The 16,472-nt window shown below is 41.2% G+C and overlaps 1 protein-coding gene across 1 annotated transcript in view; it reads right to left on the bottom strand.

The window, feature by feature from the left end:
- The window catches only part of LOC145405872 (adhesion molecule nephrin-like), a 378,905-nt gene that overhangs the window by 22,248 nt on the left and 340,185 nt on the right, over nucleotides 1–16,472 (bottom strand). The window contains exon 14 of the mRNA XM_080277129.1: nucleotides 5,461–5,573. Coding sequence (XP_080133255.1) covers nucleotides 5,461–5,573 — 113 coding nt within the window. The remainder of the gene's footprint in view (nucleotides 1–5,460; nucleotides 5,574–16,472) is intronic.

Genomic DNA, 16,472 nt, shown 5'->3' with positions numbered 1-16,472 from the left:
CAGTGTGTAAAGAATGATGAAGGAAGGGTAGTGGTGAACAGTGAGGATATTAAAGATTCATGGAGAGAGCATTATAGCCGGTTGCTGAATGAGGAGTTTGACTGGGACAGGGAAGGTTTGGAGCCAGCAGATCCAGTGTTTGGCCTTTGGTCTTTAATTGATGCTGCTACTGTGAGTGAGGCAATAGGCAGGATGAAGGTGGGGAAGGCAGCAGGTGTGTCTGGGTTGACTGTCGAAATGTTGAAGGCCTCAGGAGATATAGGGGTGAGGTTAGTCACAAATCTAATAAATATGATTATTTATGAGTGTGTTGTCCCAGGTGCTTGGCTGAAGTGTGTAATTGTAAATATGTATAAAGGGAAGGGTGATGCCCTGGAAAGAGGAAATTATAAGGGTATAAAGCTTTTAGATCAGATAATGAAGGTAATGGAGTGAGTTTTAGAAGGTATGATTAGAGAAAGAGTGAATATAAATGAGATGCAGTTTGGGTTTATGCCAGGTAGGGGGACCACTGATGCCATATTCATTGTTCGATAGCTTCAGGAAATAAATATTGGTAAGAAAAGGGATCTGTATTTTGTTTTTGTTGATTTAGAAAAGACCATTGACAGAGTCCCTAGAGAGGTGGTGAAGTGGGCAATGAGAAAGCTTGGCTTGGAGGAGTGGCCGGTTAGGGTGGTTATGGCTATGTAAGTGGGTGCTCGCACCCAGGTAAGAGTGAATGGAGATTTGAGTGATGAGTTTTCCGTGAACGCTGGTGTGCATCAGGGGTCAGTTTTGAGTCCCATGTTGTTAATCATGGTATTTGAACCCCTCTCACGTGACTTCAGAAACGGACTCCCGTGGGCGATGTTGTATGCTGATGACTTGGTGTTGATTGCAGAGAACGAAAGGGAGGCGGAGGAAGGGTTTAGGAAGTGGAGAAATGGTATGGAGCACAAGGGCTTAAGGGTAAGTGCAGATAAAACAAAAGTGATGATATCAAGGGTTGGTGGCGATTCTGTTAAACACGAGGGAGAGTGGCCATGTGCAGTTTGCCACAAGGGCATGGGAAGTAATTCCGTCTTGTGCGATGTTTATGATAAATGGGTGCACAAGAGATGTAGTTGTATCAGAGGTAGACTGCAAGGTAATGCTGATTTTATGTGTGCGACGTGTTGGGGAGAGCAGATGGAAATTGTCAGGCGTGAAAGGATTGAACTTGCTGGTGAATCTCTTGAGTGTGTGAAAGAGTTTTTATATTTGGGAGATGTGTTGTGTGCTGGAGGTGGGGCTGAAGCTAGCTCTGTGGCTAGGGTGAGAAGTGGTTGGAAGTTGTTCAGGGAGCTGTTGCCTCTCCTGACATTGAGAGGACTCTCCCTACGTGATAAGGGGTCTTTATATGCAGCATGTGTTAGGAGTGTAATGCTGTATGGTAGTGAGACCTGGGCAGTAAAGGAGGAGGATATTCGCAGGCTCAGACGCACAGAAATGACAATGATTAGGTGCATGTGTAGTGTGTGCCAGCTTCCAATGTCTGAGGGGGCTGGGTTTACGGTGGAAGAGTTGAGAGGTAGGATGGGACTGGAGTGTATTGATGTTCTTATTAGGAGAGAGAGATTGAGATTGTTTGGGCATGTGGAGAGGATGGGGGATGATAATTGGGTGAGGAAGTTGAGAAGTGGTAATATTGAGGATGGGGCTATAAGGGGTAAACCGAGAAAGACATGGGACGAGGTCATGAAGTGTGACCTCAGGGTTATGGGACTGAACAGGGAGGCTGCAATAGATCTTGCAGCATGGACAGCCGCCATTAGGTGACCAAGGCCGACGCATGTACGCATGTTGGACCCTTTAAAAACGAAACGAAACGATATATATATATATATATATATATATATATATATATATATATATATATATATATATATATATATATATATATATATATAATGAGGAAGTGAAGGACCGTTGTGATGAGGATGTGATAGGAAACGTTAGGAGAAACACACTGAGGTGGTTTGGACACGTGGAGAGGATGGAGAGCGAGAGACTGACAAGGAGAGTGTATGTGAGTGAGGTGGAGGGGGGGAAAGAGAGGGAAAGGCCAAGGATGAGATGGAGGGATGGAGTGGAGAGGTATTTGAGAGAGGGGTGTGTGAGCTGAGAACAGGACAGTGAAATGGCGGGGGACGGGGCGACTTGGAGGCGATTTGTTTGTGGCCACCCCAAACGGGATTGAGGCGTCTGGCAATATATATATATATATATATATATATATATATATATATATATATATATATATATATATATATATATATATATATATATATATATTGTGAGAAAGGTTAAAAGAGTGTATCTGTCCAACTGAAGTGGGAAAAGTCTGTGAATGTACCCTTGCACAGGACTGATGGTGCAGGGAGCATGATAAAACAGAACGTGAGATATGAGCGATGTCGGATAATTGGCGATTGAACATGGTGGTTATGAAAGTGTTGTGAGGTGTGCTTTCATTGTGCCAAGGTCTACATTGGGCAATTGTGTGTGAACATATGCATAATAAAACAAGTCTCTTGACTTTAAGGGTCTGCGCACCACCCCCGGCTGAAAAGTATTTGTTATGGCTAGCGGCATTTTTATTCCCCCTCAGTGCCGTGATTTTTTTGTATAAAGCTCTTACAGAACTGGAAGTATAGTTAAACTGAAATGTTATTTCCGTTATTATTGTTTGCTGTGGGTATCTGAAGGGCCCAGTATATCGGACGAAAGTGACGATTTTAATAATGCTATTCCAGATCTTCACAAGTGTGCATCTAAAACTCGTACTGAGGAAAACTGGCGTGACAGGCTAGTTATCAAAGCCAAGATGTTGACTGAGATAGAAACAGCCTTTAAGGTTAGACGGTTTTCATCCTTCTAGTTCCTGAAGAGCTTTTTTTTTTTTTTTTTTCCAAAAAATACGCAACAGGTGAAATGACAGAAGGCTAATAAACTTTGCTGGCGTTTTCTGGTGATTTTTTTTTTATTGATGTTTTGATCAACTAAGTCGCGTGCCATTCCGTATTTATAGCATTTATGGAACATGGAAAAGGGGACGACACGACGAAGAGGAAGGGATTATGGGACATTATTCTGATTTCATATATATATATATATATATATATATTTATATGGTGTGGAATGAGCACTGGCGAGTGCCTTTTATTTTTTAATAATTCTTCCAAGTGTATGGATATGTGGGTGATTCATTGTTCGCATGGAGTAAAATAAGAGAGCTTGGTGTCCTCGTGGCCGCGGAATCATACTGAATGAGACGGCCGTAAATGACAAATCAACACAAAGAATGAGCGAGGAGAGGTTAAGATGTTATTTGTACATCAAAACTTTAGAGTATGATTCAGCATTTTTGTTAATGTGTACAATGGGTACAAGACAATTCCTTGAGGATATGCTCCTGTTTACGTTATGATTGTGTTGCGATGCACCATTGGTGTTCAGTAACCCAGGTCTGTCTGACAGAGTAGATCTAGCTACTGCAGGCAAGCAACCTTCCCTACAGGATGTTCCCTTGCGTCATCACAGCAAGGCGCGGGGAGGAGTGTTTAAGTTTGGTTCTTGGATTGACGTCTCATTTGCGTCTCTTCATCCAGTTAACAGGGGTACATCATCCCTTTCTTTAGTTATATGATTACCATCCAACATTGTAAACGGTTTCCTGGGTTAGAGGAAATTGTTGGGATTGTCAATCAGTCTAGACCCACCAGAACTGGAAAGAAGAGTAATAAAAGGTGACATGAAGACTGGGAGAAATAGGAACTGAGGAAGGTAAACACAGAGAAAGCAATAAAACGTAAGAGAAAAAAAAAGTTGGTAGCAACACATCGACTGAAGGATAATCACCACCACCTACCACCTGCCTTGAATCTGTAGAGCATAAGTATGAAAATTAGAGAGAGAGAGAGAGAGAGAGAGAGAGAGAGACTGTAATTCTGAAGAGTATAAGAAATACTAAGGTCAGAAGGTCAGTGAAAGTTGTGTAGAAAAAAAAAAAAAGAGGACTGATCAGAGGCTTCAAAAGCTTATATTTTAATACTTTGAAAAAGTTAAATGAGATAAGGGTGATAAAAAGGACATATATGAGCGAGACTGCAGGTATGAGCAAGCATGGAAGGCAAAAAACATCGTTTGATAATGTGAATAAATACATGACAAATCAAACCCTTGACGATAACCATGTTTATAATAGAATTTACCCGTTTTTATCTTCGCATCCCTTTTTCTTACTGTTGCAAACATACGAGTATACTTCAATCCATACTAATCAAATCAGACATGCATGTATCGCTCACTACGCATGCATGTCAGTGCTCTGTCATATACACAACATTTCTTCATATATATATTCGTCACGTCTGCATGCTTCTCTTACTCACAACTGTCAACTATACATACTTCACTTACCCATATTAGCTTCATTTACTCATACTTTTCTCTTACACATGAATCATCTACTTTTATGTGAGTATCTTACTAGGAGAGTTCATTGTACTTGGAACACATGAAGTTTTTGGAAAGATAATGAGCAGATATAACAAAAGAAGGGATAGAAATATTAACTGATTATGGTTCCTTGTTGCGGGCAGCTATAGAAAAAGTGTTTAACCAAGGTGACTGGCGTGAGTTCAGGGTATGGTAATAAGAATGTAAGCTATCATGCCTTTATTTAGGATCCATGAGCTTTGCAGGTGTGTCAGGATAGGTTGCTAAGACAGGGCTGTGACCGGAGGAGTCCAACACGGAACACAGAATGACGGAGTAAGCAGGAGATGTAACTAAACGAGAAAGGTCAGCTATAAAAGAACTCTCTCTAAGCTATTCAGTAAAGACAGACAAGTTGCTGTTCACGAGTTAGTGCAGGTTATGGAACACACCTACGGAGGAAGTGATTAGCAGTGAAAATTGGAACATGTACTTCAAGTAAATAAAAAAAAAGTGTACCTCATTAAATATACAGAGTACTGCAGAGCCAGTACACAGGTATGTAAGAGAATAAGTTTAAAACGCAGGTAAAGTTGGACACACATGGGTAAGATGTCAATAGCCAGAGTGTCAAGAATTCCGATGATTCAAGTTCGGGTACTCATACATTCAACGGCCAAATCTGGCTCTCAAACGAGTACTGAGGAGACAGCAGGACACCTAATAGCGGTTACTGTTAGTGGTTCCATTCAGCTGAGTCTTCTTGAGGAACGGAAAGGAAGTTTGTAAGCGGAGATGTGGTGTTCAACAGAGTGGAAGCTGAAGGAAAAGCAACAAATACTACAGAAAATTATAACAATTGAGTCAGACGCAGCTCCCAGATATCTTAAATGGTCTCAGCTTACTGATACATGAGTCACTCATTCACTATCGCGTCATTTACATGCCACACTAACTCACTGTCGCGTCAGTGACTAGCTAGTGCATCACCCTCCTTACTCTGGCGGTGAAGGTCTGAGCTAGCCCTCCATCGAAGCCCGGAGTACAAAGGACGGCCAGTGAATTGTAGGTCTGGTTGTATAGCGAACAATCCACAGGCGGCTCTGGCACACCTGGTGGAGAGAGAGATAGACAGATAGATAGATAAACAGATTAATGGACAAACATGCAGGTATACGAAGACAGATAGAAAGACAGACAGATATATATACAGGTATATAAACAGACAGAAACGTAGAGGTTGTTGGAGCAACTGATAGACAGTGGTACAGGGAGAGACAGCGGCTCCTGAAGTACTCCATCAGTACTTTTGTTATCACTGACGAAGAAATTTGATGGAGACGAAAAATGTTCTTACAATCAAACCAACCGATTTATATTTTTGGTTATATGATATCAACTACAAATATTACTACCTCACCAACAGATAATTTAATTCTTCTCAAAATACCTTAGGGGCCAATGGTTGATACTCATCTCGAATAACCCATCCCCAAAAGTGGCCGCATTTAGTTACTGAACTCAGCCTTACATTAAACGGCTGTGTTGAGATATGAAAAGTCCTTGAAATATATGAGCAATATGGGACTGTGGTCTGTGCTTCTTTGGTGCATTATTTTAGCGTCATGGGTAGGGTTTATAATACTGTCCTACAATAGTAAAATTAAAATATACGTTATGGCATTGTACTGCAGTTTAAATTATCTCTTTAACCCTTTCACCACAAGCGTCTGAAGAAATAGGAGTATATGAACCCACTGATACTGACAGTGAGCTTTGTGCATTAAAAAATCGAGAATAGGATACATATGATGCTCCATCATACAGTGTATATTAAATGTCTAGCCATTTCCCTGCAAGGACTTTTCCTTTAACCTGTGGAAAATCTTCTGGCGGTGGCACGAGTAATAACAAAGGATGACACTCTGGTTTTGATTTTTATTACAAATTGTTTCATTATGAGATGTTTCCATTAAACCGAATAAAACTGCATGGCAAGTCGCTTTGAAACACAGCAGAAATTGCATAAACCCCTCTCTTATACTTGTAAGGAATCTGATCCAGTGCCAGAGAGGTCAGCAATCAACAGATATACTATCCCTAATCTGTGTTTGCTTGTGCGTACCTTTATCGTATCATGTTCAGTCCTTCTCTTTATTCCAATTGACCTAAAAGCATGTCTTTCTAGCTTAACTTAGAAGTTGTCGTTTTTAACTACCATGTATATTCACCGGAAGTGCAACAGGAGAGTGAAATGATTTAATACGTTAATATATTAGGGGGAATAAATGAAGTCGATGGTAACTGCACTAAAATGTATGAACACTTTCATGGGCATAATTGTCAGTTTAGTCAGAACGAGATCTCGTTCTGAAGCTAATAATAATAATAATAATAATAATAATAATAATAATAACAATAATAATAATAATAATAATAATAATAATAACAGCAGCAACAACAACAACAACAACCAAACGTTACCCAGGTGAAAAATAAGTTATTGAATAATTTCTTTTCTCTTTATACGAAGGGCTTTACAGATGAGTAGAAAACTTTCAGCAATAGCTAGAATATAAAAGCACTTGTCCCTGTGTGTGTGTGTGTGTGTGTGTGTGTGTGTGTGTGTGTGTGTGTGTGTGTGTGTGTGTGTGTGTGTGTGTGTGTGTGTGTGTGTGTGTGTGTGTGTGTGCGCGCGTGCGTGCGTGCGTGTGTGTGTGCGCGCGTGTGTGTGTGTGTGTGTGTGTGTGTGTGTGTGTGTGTGTGTGTGTGTGTGTGTGTGTGTGTGTGTGTGTGTGTGTGTAAATTTCCATGTCATCTTGTGGTGGTCAAAGTTTGGTGATCTGGTGAGTAGGCTGGCGGATGGATAGTTACAAAGGGTAGGGTGGGTAGGCACGATGGGTGGACAACTATGGCGAATGGAGATGGGTGGGCGAAGTGGATTAGGCTGAGTGAATGGCTTTGGCAGGTTGGGTGTAGTGGGTCGGTGGTGTAGGCGAAGAGGATGAGGTGGGTGCATGGGGTGTGTCTGGTGGGGTGGGCGTTGTGGGGCGGGCTGGGGACGTGCATGGGATGGGTGGGTGGTAGGGCTCCCTGGGAAGGATGGGTGGATATACGGCTTTTCAGAAGGCATGCCAGGAGATGGGCTTACTAAGTTGAGTTGGTGAGTGGGTGACTTGTGGAGAAAAAGTCCAGTAAGTATAAGGTCTGTGAGGTAAATCAGCCTTTGGCTGGAACATATCCATGTAGCAAAGTGGGTCATTAGGGGGTACGTCCAGGGGATATGGTTCCAGCAGGAAACATAGGTACATTTTGTACAAAATTTTGTTGGGAAAATAGGTTCATGTTGAATTCTAGTGTGTCCCCATGAGGGATCAAATTGGTCCATGGGGAACAGTTGCTTTCGGGAAAGAAACCAGTTTCATGGTGAAAATAGGTCCATGTGGAATTGGTTATTTGAGGGAAAAAGTGCATGGAAGAAAAACATCATGGTAAATGATAAGTCCAATGATGAAATAATAGGTCCCTTGGGAAAAGAAGTCCATAAGGGAAAATAAGTCCAAATGATGAAAAATAAGTCCATGGGGTAAACAAGGTCCAGGTAAGAAATAGGTATAATGGAGAAAGTAGATTCCTGGGGGAAATTGGTCTATGGGGATAATAGGTCCAAGGGAGAAAAGTAATCCAAAGGGGAAGAAAGGTCCATGGATGAAGATAGCACTACGAGATGAAAATAGGTCCTTGATGGAAAATAAGTGGGTGAGGAGATGACCCTTAAGGACTGTGAACAAGTTGTGTTTATGTGCTTTTAATAAAAATAATAAAACGTGAACTAATTTCTCTGAAGGAGATTACGTTTTACTTACTGCTGGCTGTTGCACATTTCATTCAATCAGGTGAAGGTAATGTTAGTCAAGTACCGGGGACTTCAAGGCCCAATACTACCTTTATTCCCTAAATCATCTACACCCCTTATGCCCATGGTTCTTGTCTAATGTATGGGCAGTTCATTATCGAAGTCCACCACTACATCTTTTGTACCTCATATGGTAATCATATATGGCTGTCTGGCACATGGACAGAGTTTTATTAGTTTTATTGCATATTTAAAAATCAAAAATACCTGTAACGAAATGTAAATTAATGTAAAGCACTTATACTATAATGTAATATATTGCAGTACTACAACCCCAACATTTTAAAAATCTCAAAGGAAATAGAAGCTATTATTTTATCAATTATGTGCATTTTGTGGAGAGCATTAGGGCTCGTAATTCTCAGCAACAATGTTTCATTAAAGAAGAGTAAATTGCTACACTATGACTATTAGGATTATATTGGCATTATTTACACAATTACTTCTATTCCATCTTATTTTGACAATTTTCAAACTATTACACTCAGTGTAGGGGAGAAAGTCTTCACAGTGATTTTAATTCTGTATTAGTATAGTATGATCAAGGGAGAAAAATGAATGCAAACTACTCAGAAAATAGGAAGTTATTTTGGAAAGAGGTGAGGAAATGTAGGAGTGCCAGCAGAAAGATGTGTAATAAAGTGAACGATGCAACTGGTAGAATATTAATCCATGGGGTGACGTAAGGACCAGATGGAAAGAATATTTTGAAAACCTGATGAATAGCAATTGGGAAGGCAGAGCAGCTGTAAACATAAATGGTTTTGAGGGGTGTGCAGAGAAAGAATGCGGTGCCAGGAAACATGACACTCGCACAGCTGAAGAATGCCGTGAAGCGGCTGAAAAATAGTAATGCAGCTGGGATTGATAGGATGGGATGTGTGCAGATATGATTAAGCGTAGTGGAGCGAGTGGAATGAAGTGCTTGTTGGAGATATGTAAGAAGAAGTGGATGAGCGAAACTGTGGCAGCAGATTGGAAAAGGGCTGTGATTGTACCCCTGTACAAAAATAATGGTGAGCGAAGTGAGTGCAAGAATTATCGTGGCTTAAGGTTATTGTGTCGTAGGGAAGGTATCTGGAAGAATTATTATAATGAAAGCAAGAGAGATATCAGACGTCCTAGTGAGTGATGAACAGGTTGGCTTTAGAAGTGGCAATGGATGAGTGGATCAAATATTTGCAGAGACAGAGAGTGGAGAAAGCTTGTGTTTGTGTCATTTATGGACCTGGAAAAAGCATACAACAATGCAGACAGAGAAGGATTGTGGAAGGTTTTGCGCATGTACAGTGTAGATGGTAAGCAGCTAGGTGCCGTCAGGAGTTTTTTTAATGGTAGTGAGGCATGTGTAAAGGTAAATGGGCATCGAAGTGAATGGTTCACGATCGGTGTGGAAGTGCGACAAGGTTGTGTGATGTCCCTGGTCGTTCAATATATATATATATATATATATATATATATATATATATATATATATATATATATATATATATATATATATATATATATATATATATATATATATGAACGTATGTATGGGATGATGACAGAAGTAATACACGAGGAATGGAGAGAGGGATGGCGTTGGTAATGAATGATGATGGATGGAATATCTTAACTTTTTTATAAGCTAATGATGCGATGCTGCTTGCAAATACCGGACAAGAGCTTGGTACACTAGTGCAGAGTTTTGCTGATGTATGTGGGTGTCATGCCTTGAAAGTAAATGTAGAAAAGAGTATAGTGATGGTAATCGAGAGAGAAGGTGACCCTCAGTGTGATGTTACAGTGAATGGGGAGAGAGTGAAATTGGTGACAGAGTTCAAATACCTGGGAGCAGTGATAGAAAAGAGAAGAAAATATGCAAAAGAAGTGGAAAGTAGAGGGACACAAGGAAGGAAGGTAGCTAGTGTAATGAAGGCATTGATAAGAAACAGAGGCTTGTGTGCTGCAGCTGCACGAGGCTTACATGAATGAGTGTTAATGCCAACTTCAACATATGGATGCGAGACTATAGTGTGGCATGAAAATAAAAAATTAAGAGTGAGAGCAGTGGAGATGGGATTGCTGAGGAATGTATGTGGAGTACAGAGAATGGATAGGATACGAAATAATGTGATTCGTGAAAGATGTGCAGTGAGGAAGTCTGCGGGCACCAGAATCGAAGAGAGTGTAATGAGATGATTTGGTCATGTGGAGAGGATGGATAACAGTAGAGTGGTGAAAAAGGTATACCTGAATGAATTTGAGGGAGGGAGGAGGCGAGGTAGGCCAAGGAGAAGGTGGAGTGATATGGTGAATGAGTGTGTGTGGAAGAGAGGTATGGAAGTCGGTGAGGGTAGGGGGCTGACAAGAGATCGAGCTGACTGGATGAATGGTCTGAGAAGAAGTGCATGATCAGGGATTTAGCACCCCTTTTTAACGTGACAGCGTCCGGACTGACTTTATCGGATACGTTCATGCGAAGCTACAGAATGTGGTGAAAGTTTGTGGCGTATCAGACAGAGCCAGAAGCTTGAATGATGAGTGAATGGAAGCGTGGCCCATTGGAGTGGGCAAACCTGGGTTGTCTAGCCATTGCTTCTCCTTACCCTGCCCCAGGATGGGAAAGGAGGTCCGGATGATGATGAGGAGGATTAGTATAGTCAAGAGTACACTGATCAACATTTGACAAATGTATCATGTGATTCATTCTAGCCTCAAGGGAAAAATTAGCCCAGGATCATATATTTATAGAACACGGATCGAAAAGAGGAAGGGAAGCATTAAAGATTGATTCGTATTCCTATCTGACCTGTCAAAATAACATACAGGTACCCTGTACCCTGCGTTGCATAATGAAGTAAAAAAATAATAGAGAATTAGAATTTCATGAATACTTCATCACATGTTCTGATTACTAATACCACTAACGTGGGATCTTGGTTACCCAGTAACAAGAGGCAATAGTTGTTTCTGATGGAGATGATCACCTAAGAAAGTGTTTGGCCACGTCAGATTGGGTGCACCAATAAACGGTTCAGTTTCTTCTTGGTATTCAAATGTTGTTTGGGTCGGGTAGACCTCATCGTTTACGTTGAGGCCTAAAAGTAGGCTACTGGTGGTGCTCAGACGATATTTTCTGACGATGAAGTTGTATGTTTTGGGGGTAGAATCCCACGAATATCTACTCTTTAGGTTTAATATTTCAGGTACAATATTATATGACAATGATTTTCCAAGGCATTGCATAAGGCTCTGTAGATACGTGGAAGTACCAATACTCAAATATTTTTATTTTATATTGTCAACAAGTATATTTTTATCCAAGGAAGAAGGAATTAAAGGCCAGGAGCCCGCAAACTGTTCCTCCCCCCCCCCCCCGAAAAAAAAAAAAAAAGCAGAGAGCCAAATTCAAGAGCCATTCATTTCGTGATGCCTGGACACACTGCATTTGAAAGACTGGAGATCATAGAAAGTAGGAAATACAGACAGAGGGAGACAATTCTAGAGTTGACCTGTTCCATAAATCAAGGACTGGGAGTAATGGTAAACTTTCACATTAGAGAGTTCGACAGGAAAGGGATGAAAGTTTGTTGCTAGACGGGTGCTATGCCCCGTCATAGAGGTGGAGGGATGCAAGCAGACATTTCAAAGGAGCAGTGACCATTGATGTATCAATAGAAATGAGATAAAGATGCAACAGTGCGGCAAAGAAACAGACGTTGAAGGGAGCCAGTAAGAGGAGGAGAATTAAAGAAACTAAAAGCCTTTACCTCCACGTTGTTGAGATGAGCTGTATCTGGAGAACCTCCCCACACATGAAGTTGTACTTTACACAGAGGTAAATAAAACCCGTGTATAAAGTCAACAACTGTGCAGGGGTAAAGAAGATATGGAGTCGGCTTAGCTCACCTAATCTCTTGGAGGCAGATTTTACAAGAGATATAATTTGAGCTTTCCGAGATAAATGCCGAGAGAATGAAGCCCCAAGTATGTTTAAGGATGATGCAGGATTGAGCTGGAAATTATTAAACATTAGTGGGTACTCCTGTGAAAGATTTTGTCGGGTTGATAGGTGTAGGAACTGAGTTTTTGATGCATTAAAAACAACAATATTACTTTTACTCCAGTCAGAGATACGAGCCAAGTCAGAAATTAGGTGTGCCATAGCCTCATCCCTTGTTTGTTGAAGTACCTGCTGAGTTGGACGTCGCAGGAACCGAATGGAAAGGTGAAGGGTGGAATCATCAGCATACAAGTGGTGTAGTGCCCGGAAGTGATAATGTGTTGTATCTATTTCATTTTATATGACCAAAAGTTCGGTTTAATGACACAGTGTGGCCGAGACATAATTGTTACCATGTGGATGTGACCAGAACATAGATTAAGTTACCTAGATGCCAAGTCATTTTTTTTCCTACTGTAATTTACTAGTATTAAGTCTCTTTATAATATAAAATCTCGAGTGGATGGGAACATGTGCCTTTGGTCACATGATCCACCATAATGTACGCGTGCACAAAGTGATGTAAAGCACGATGATTTTCACTGCTTTTCGATGTAAGGGTATAAAGAGAGAATTGTTGGTGAGTAAGTATTGTAACTAGAGAATGTCATTTATTTCGGGTAATCGATTGTAAAGGGAAAGACATCACATTGAGTCTATCACGACTCTGTAATAATAAAAATTTTAAGTAACGTAAGCAGTCATCCTCCCCTCCCCCTTTGCATCATGCAGTTTTGGCGTGTTTCACTCGCTCACCGGCCGTGATAGGTGGCAGATGGTTGGTACTGTCATCATCCTCCCCCTCCCCAGGAATTCTGTACAGTAAGTAATTTGATATTATGTCTGATATGTTGAAGCACGAATAGTGATATCCCACGAGTGATAATAGTGACGAAAAAGAGAAATAGACTCGGGGTAGAATCAAGTGTTGTCGTTCCTCAGGAAGTTTGTAGCAGTGACTTCAATAGCCATTGGAAAAGCGAGTCCCGAGTTTCACGCCCACCACTCTGGTATCCTGTGAGCTGAATAGTGAGGTATTTCCCATTTATTTGTGTACTGTGCTTTATATTATTATTTAGTGTAAAACTGGAATACAAGCATGCTAGTTAGTTCTGTCTGAGTCTCAGAGAAATGTGTGATTTTTGTGGGCCAAGTATCAGGTGCCTGGGAATTGTGAATTATTTATTAATGTGTTGGAATGACTTTGCAATTCAGTACTTATTAGGGCTATGTTGTGAGTTAATGTTCATGTGGTTACTTTGTGAGGCACAATGATGTTGATGCAGTGATGATTTTCGTGGTTAGAGTTAAAAGTTATTCATGTTTACTGTATTTGTTATAGTACTTTTTCTTCAATGTTATCCCTACAATAAGTGTTATTTTGAGCAGACCTATGTGTCTGGAGTGCCACGTGTTATTCTGTTATTACTTGAGATGCCGCGTGTTGTAACTCATGTTTCTTTATTATGAGACTTTCCTGATCATGTGAAGGGATTACTTGCATTAGGGAGAATAGTTATTCATTATACCTATTAACTTCTAGCGGGTCCAAGTGTGGAGGTCGAAGTACCAGTGAATGAGTCCAAGTCCTAGTGTGGAGGTTGAAGTACCAGTGAGTGAGTCAAAATTCAAGTGTGAAGGTCAAAGTCCCAGTGCGTGAGTCAAGGTCCCACTGTGGAAGTCAAAGTCGGGAGTGGCAGAGGACTGGACCAGTGAACTATGTGCTCAGAGGGACGATTATGAAGAAACATACTGGACTGGGACAAAGGAGCTAAGTTTTGTGGATTTGATATTAGGACCATATTTTTTTTTTTCTAACAACGTGCCAACTGATTCAGGTTTAATCTGTAAAGCAAGTAGCTGGGGAAGATTTCTACCTTTTGGTTTTGTTAATACACATTTCCTCCCACTCGAACTTTATTGTTTGTATAACCCTTGAGAACTGGTGGTATAGAGCTTACCTAGTAGTTTGTTAATGTGAAAACTTAGAAGCATTTTGGGAAATTATGAAGGTCGGGCTTGGGTTAACCTAGTTGGAGACTGGCCCCGTCATTTTGGCATGCTACCATTCTTAACTTGACCACTTGAAATATAATAAACGCAACTGAAGAGGCCGTTAGTGGGAGAGAGTCTCCATCAATCTGAGTTCCCGGCCGTTCCAGCACATAGTGGTCATCAATAGTAACTTAATTTCTGTCCCTTTTGACCACGTAAAAGTCTGGATCGCAGAGGTGATAGTACAAGTGGTGGCAGTGGTGAGATGACCTATTAATGTGAGGGTAATTAAACTGGTAAGCAATAATTGATAGATCATTTACAAGATTGTCATTATGTAAAATTAAGGTAATAGCTCATCCCCCAGTTCTCAATGGGATATGTACTTAGCATTATGTGTAGAATTATAAGGTATGTGTATTTTTAGTGTGTATTATTTTGGTGTTGCATTTGAGCATTCACCTCCTGGGGTTGCTCAAGTTGCAGTTGAGCATTCACCTCCTGGGGTTGCTCAAGTTGCAGTTGAGCATTCACCTCCTGGGGTTGCTCACGTTTGTATAATTCATGATGGAATCCCGTGTAGAAAAGTTAATCGACCTTGAAACTGAAATGCCTGAGGGAGTAGAGGTGAAACAGGAACCATCCGCAATTGATGAGTGTTTTGAGTGTATTAGAACATTGGAGGAGATGTTAGGCCCACCCGGACTCACCCCAACCAAGATTGGAAGTCCATCACAATCTACCCCCATAAAGTCTGGAGATCCATTTAGGCAGTCAACTCCACAGTGGTCAAATTTGTCTGTAGGAGGTATGCAGAGCTATCAGGGAAATTCGGTAGTACTAGGGTGTAAGGATGTTGATGTTCTAAGGATGAGTGAAATGTATGGTCTTCATACTAGGACCCTGGTGGATCACTTTCTAATGCAGGTGGAGTCAGTGACTGCTAACCTAGAACAGCAGAAGGCGGTAGCGCTCACCCGTATGGACACAGAGTTGCGTACATATGTTCTGGGAGAGTTAAGCTTATGTGAGGCAGGTGGTACTTATGGAGACATTAAGACGTTGTTGCAGTGTGAGTTCAGAGTTCCTGAAGGGATCACTGATGCATTCCATGAGCTTGCCCAAATGAAGTATAACTTTGGGGATCCACCTAAGAGATTTGTTAGACAGTTCAAGAGTAACTATAGGGCAATTTGTAGAGAACATCCCCATATTAACCCTCCCAATGTGGAGCAGTTGTGGAAGAAAGTTGTGCTACGTAATGTACCACAGGAAGTTAGGGAATGAATGGAGTTGTTTAAAGATCTGGGAATGGAGGAGACCTTTATTTCAGAATTAGAGAGAGAGAGGGGTTATAGACAGTGGCATAGAGTGGCAAAAGTTGTGGATGAACAAGGGTCTGATGTTAATTATGTTCCAACCCCTACTAGAATCACACCTCCAGTTGTTAGTGACAATGCTCGTCCAGTGACTCGAGAACCCGTATGTGAGGTATCCTTTAAATCTAGACCTAAAATGTGGCCTTGTGGGTGGTGTTCAAATGGCAGTAAACATGACAGGGCGAACTGTCCCAGGAAACCTGAGCAAGGAAGTTGTTTTGATTGCTTGAAGGCGAACTCTAGAAGGGGACATGAGGGATGCCCTGGTAGACCTAACTTGAGTAGAAAACGGGAGAGAAGCGTTCCAAGTACACCTCCCGCAACAGCTAGTTCCCTCCCACAGCAGGATTCTCAGTTACATCCAGACTCCCAACCACCTAGGGAATGACTAGAGGCCCCTGAGGTAATGCAGGTTCCCAGTCATGTCGTGTGTAGTCTACAGGATGTAGAACAGAATGAGGGCTGTCAGAACCTTTCAGATACTGAGGTGGAGGAAGTCTGAAAAGTTCGAGGTGAAGTAGACGCTCCAGTGATATGCTTGATTTTGGGACAGTATCAGGTTTCAGCTTTTGCAGATACTGGTAGCGTAGCAACATTGATGAAAGAAAGTACAGCAGATAGGTTAGAATTAAAGATTAGCAAGTGCTGACGTTCATTGTACTCAGTATCCAACGTTGGCCAGGTTTCGTCGGTAGTGCATATTGCCCCCGAGACAAGCACAGTGCAGTGATTT

This window comes from Coenobita brevimanus, chromosome 68 (genome assembly GCF_032717465.1).
Source record: "Coenobita brevimanus isolate Jiangsu-jjx chromosome 68, ASM3271746v2, whole genome shotgun sequence".
Taxonomy (NCBI): domain Eukaryota; kingdom Metazoa; phylum Arthropoda; class Malacostraca; order Decapoda; family Coenobitidae; genus Coenobita; species Coenobita brevimanus.
The sequence above is the reverse complement of the archived record's forward strand: the minus strand, read 5'-3'. Positions and strand labels throughout refer to the sequence as shown.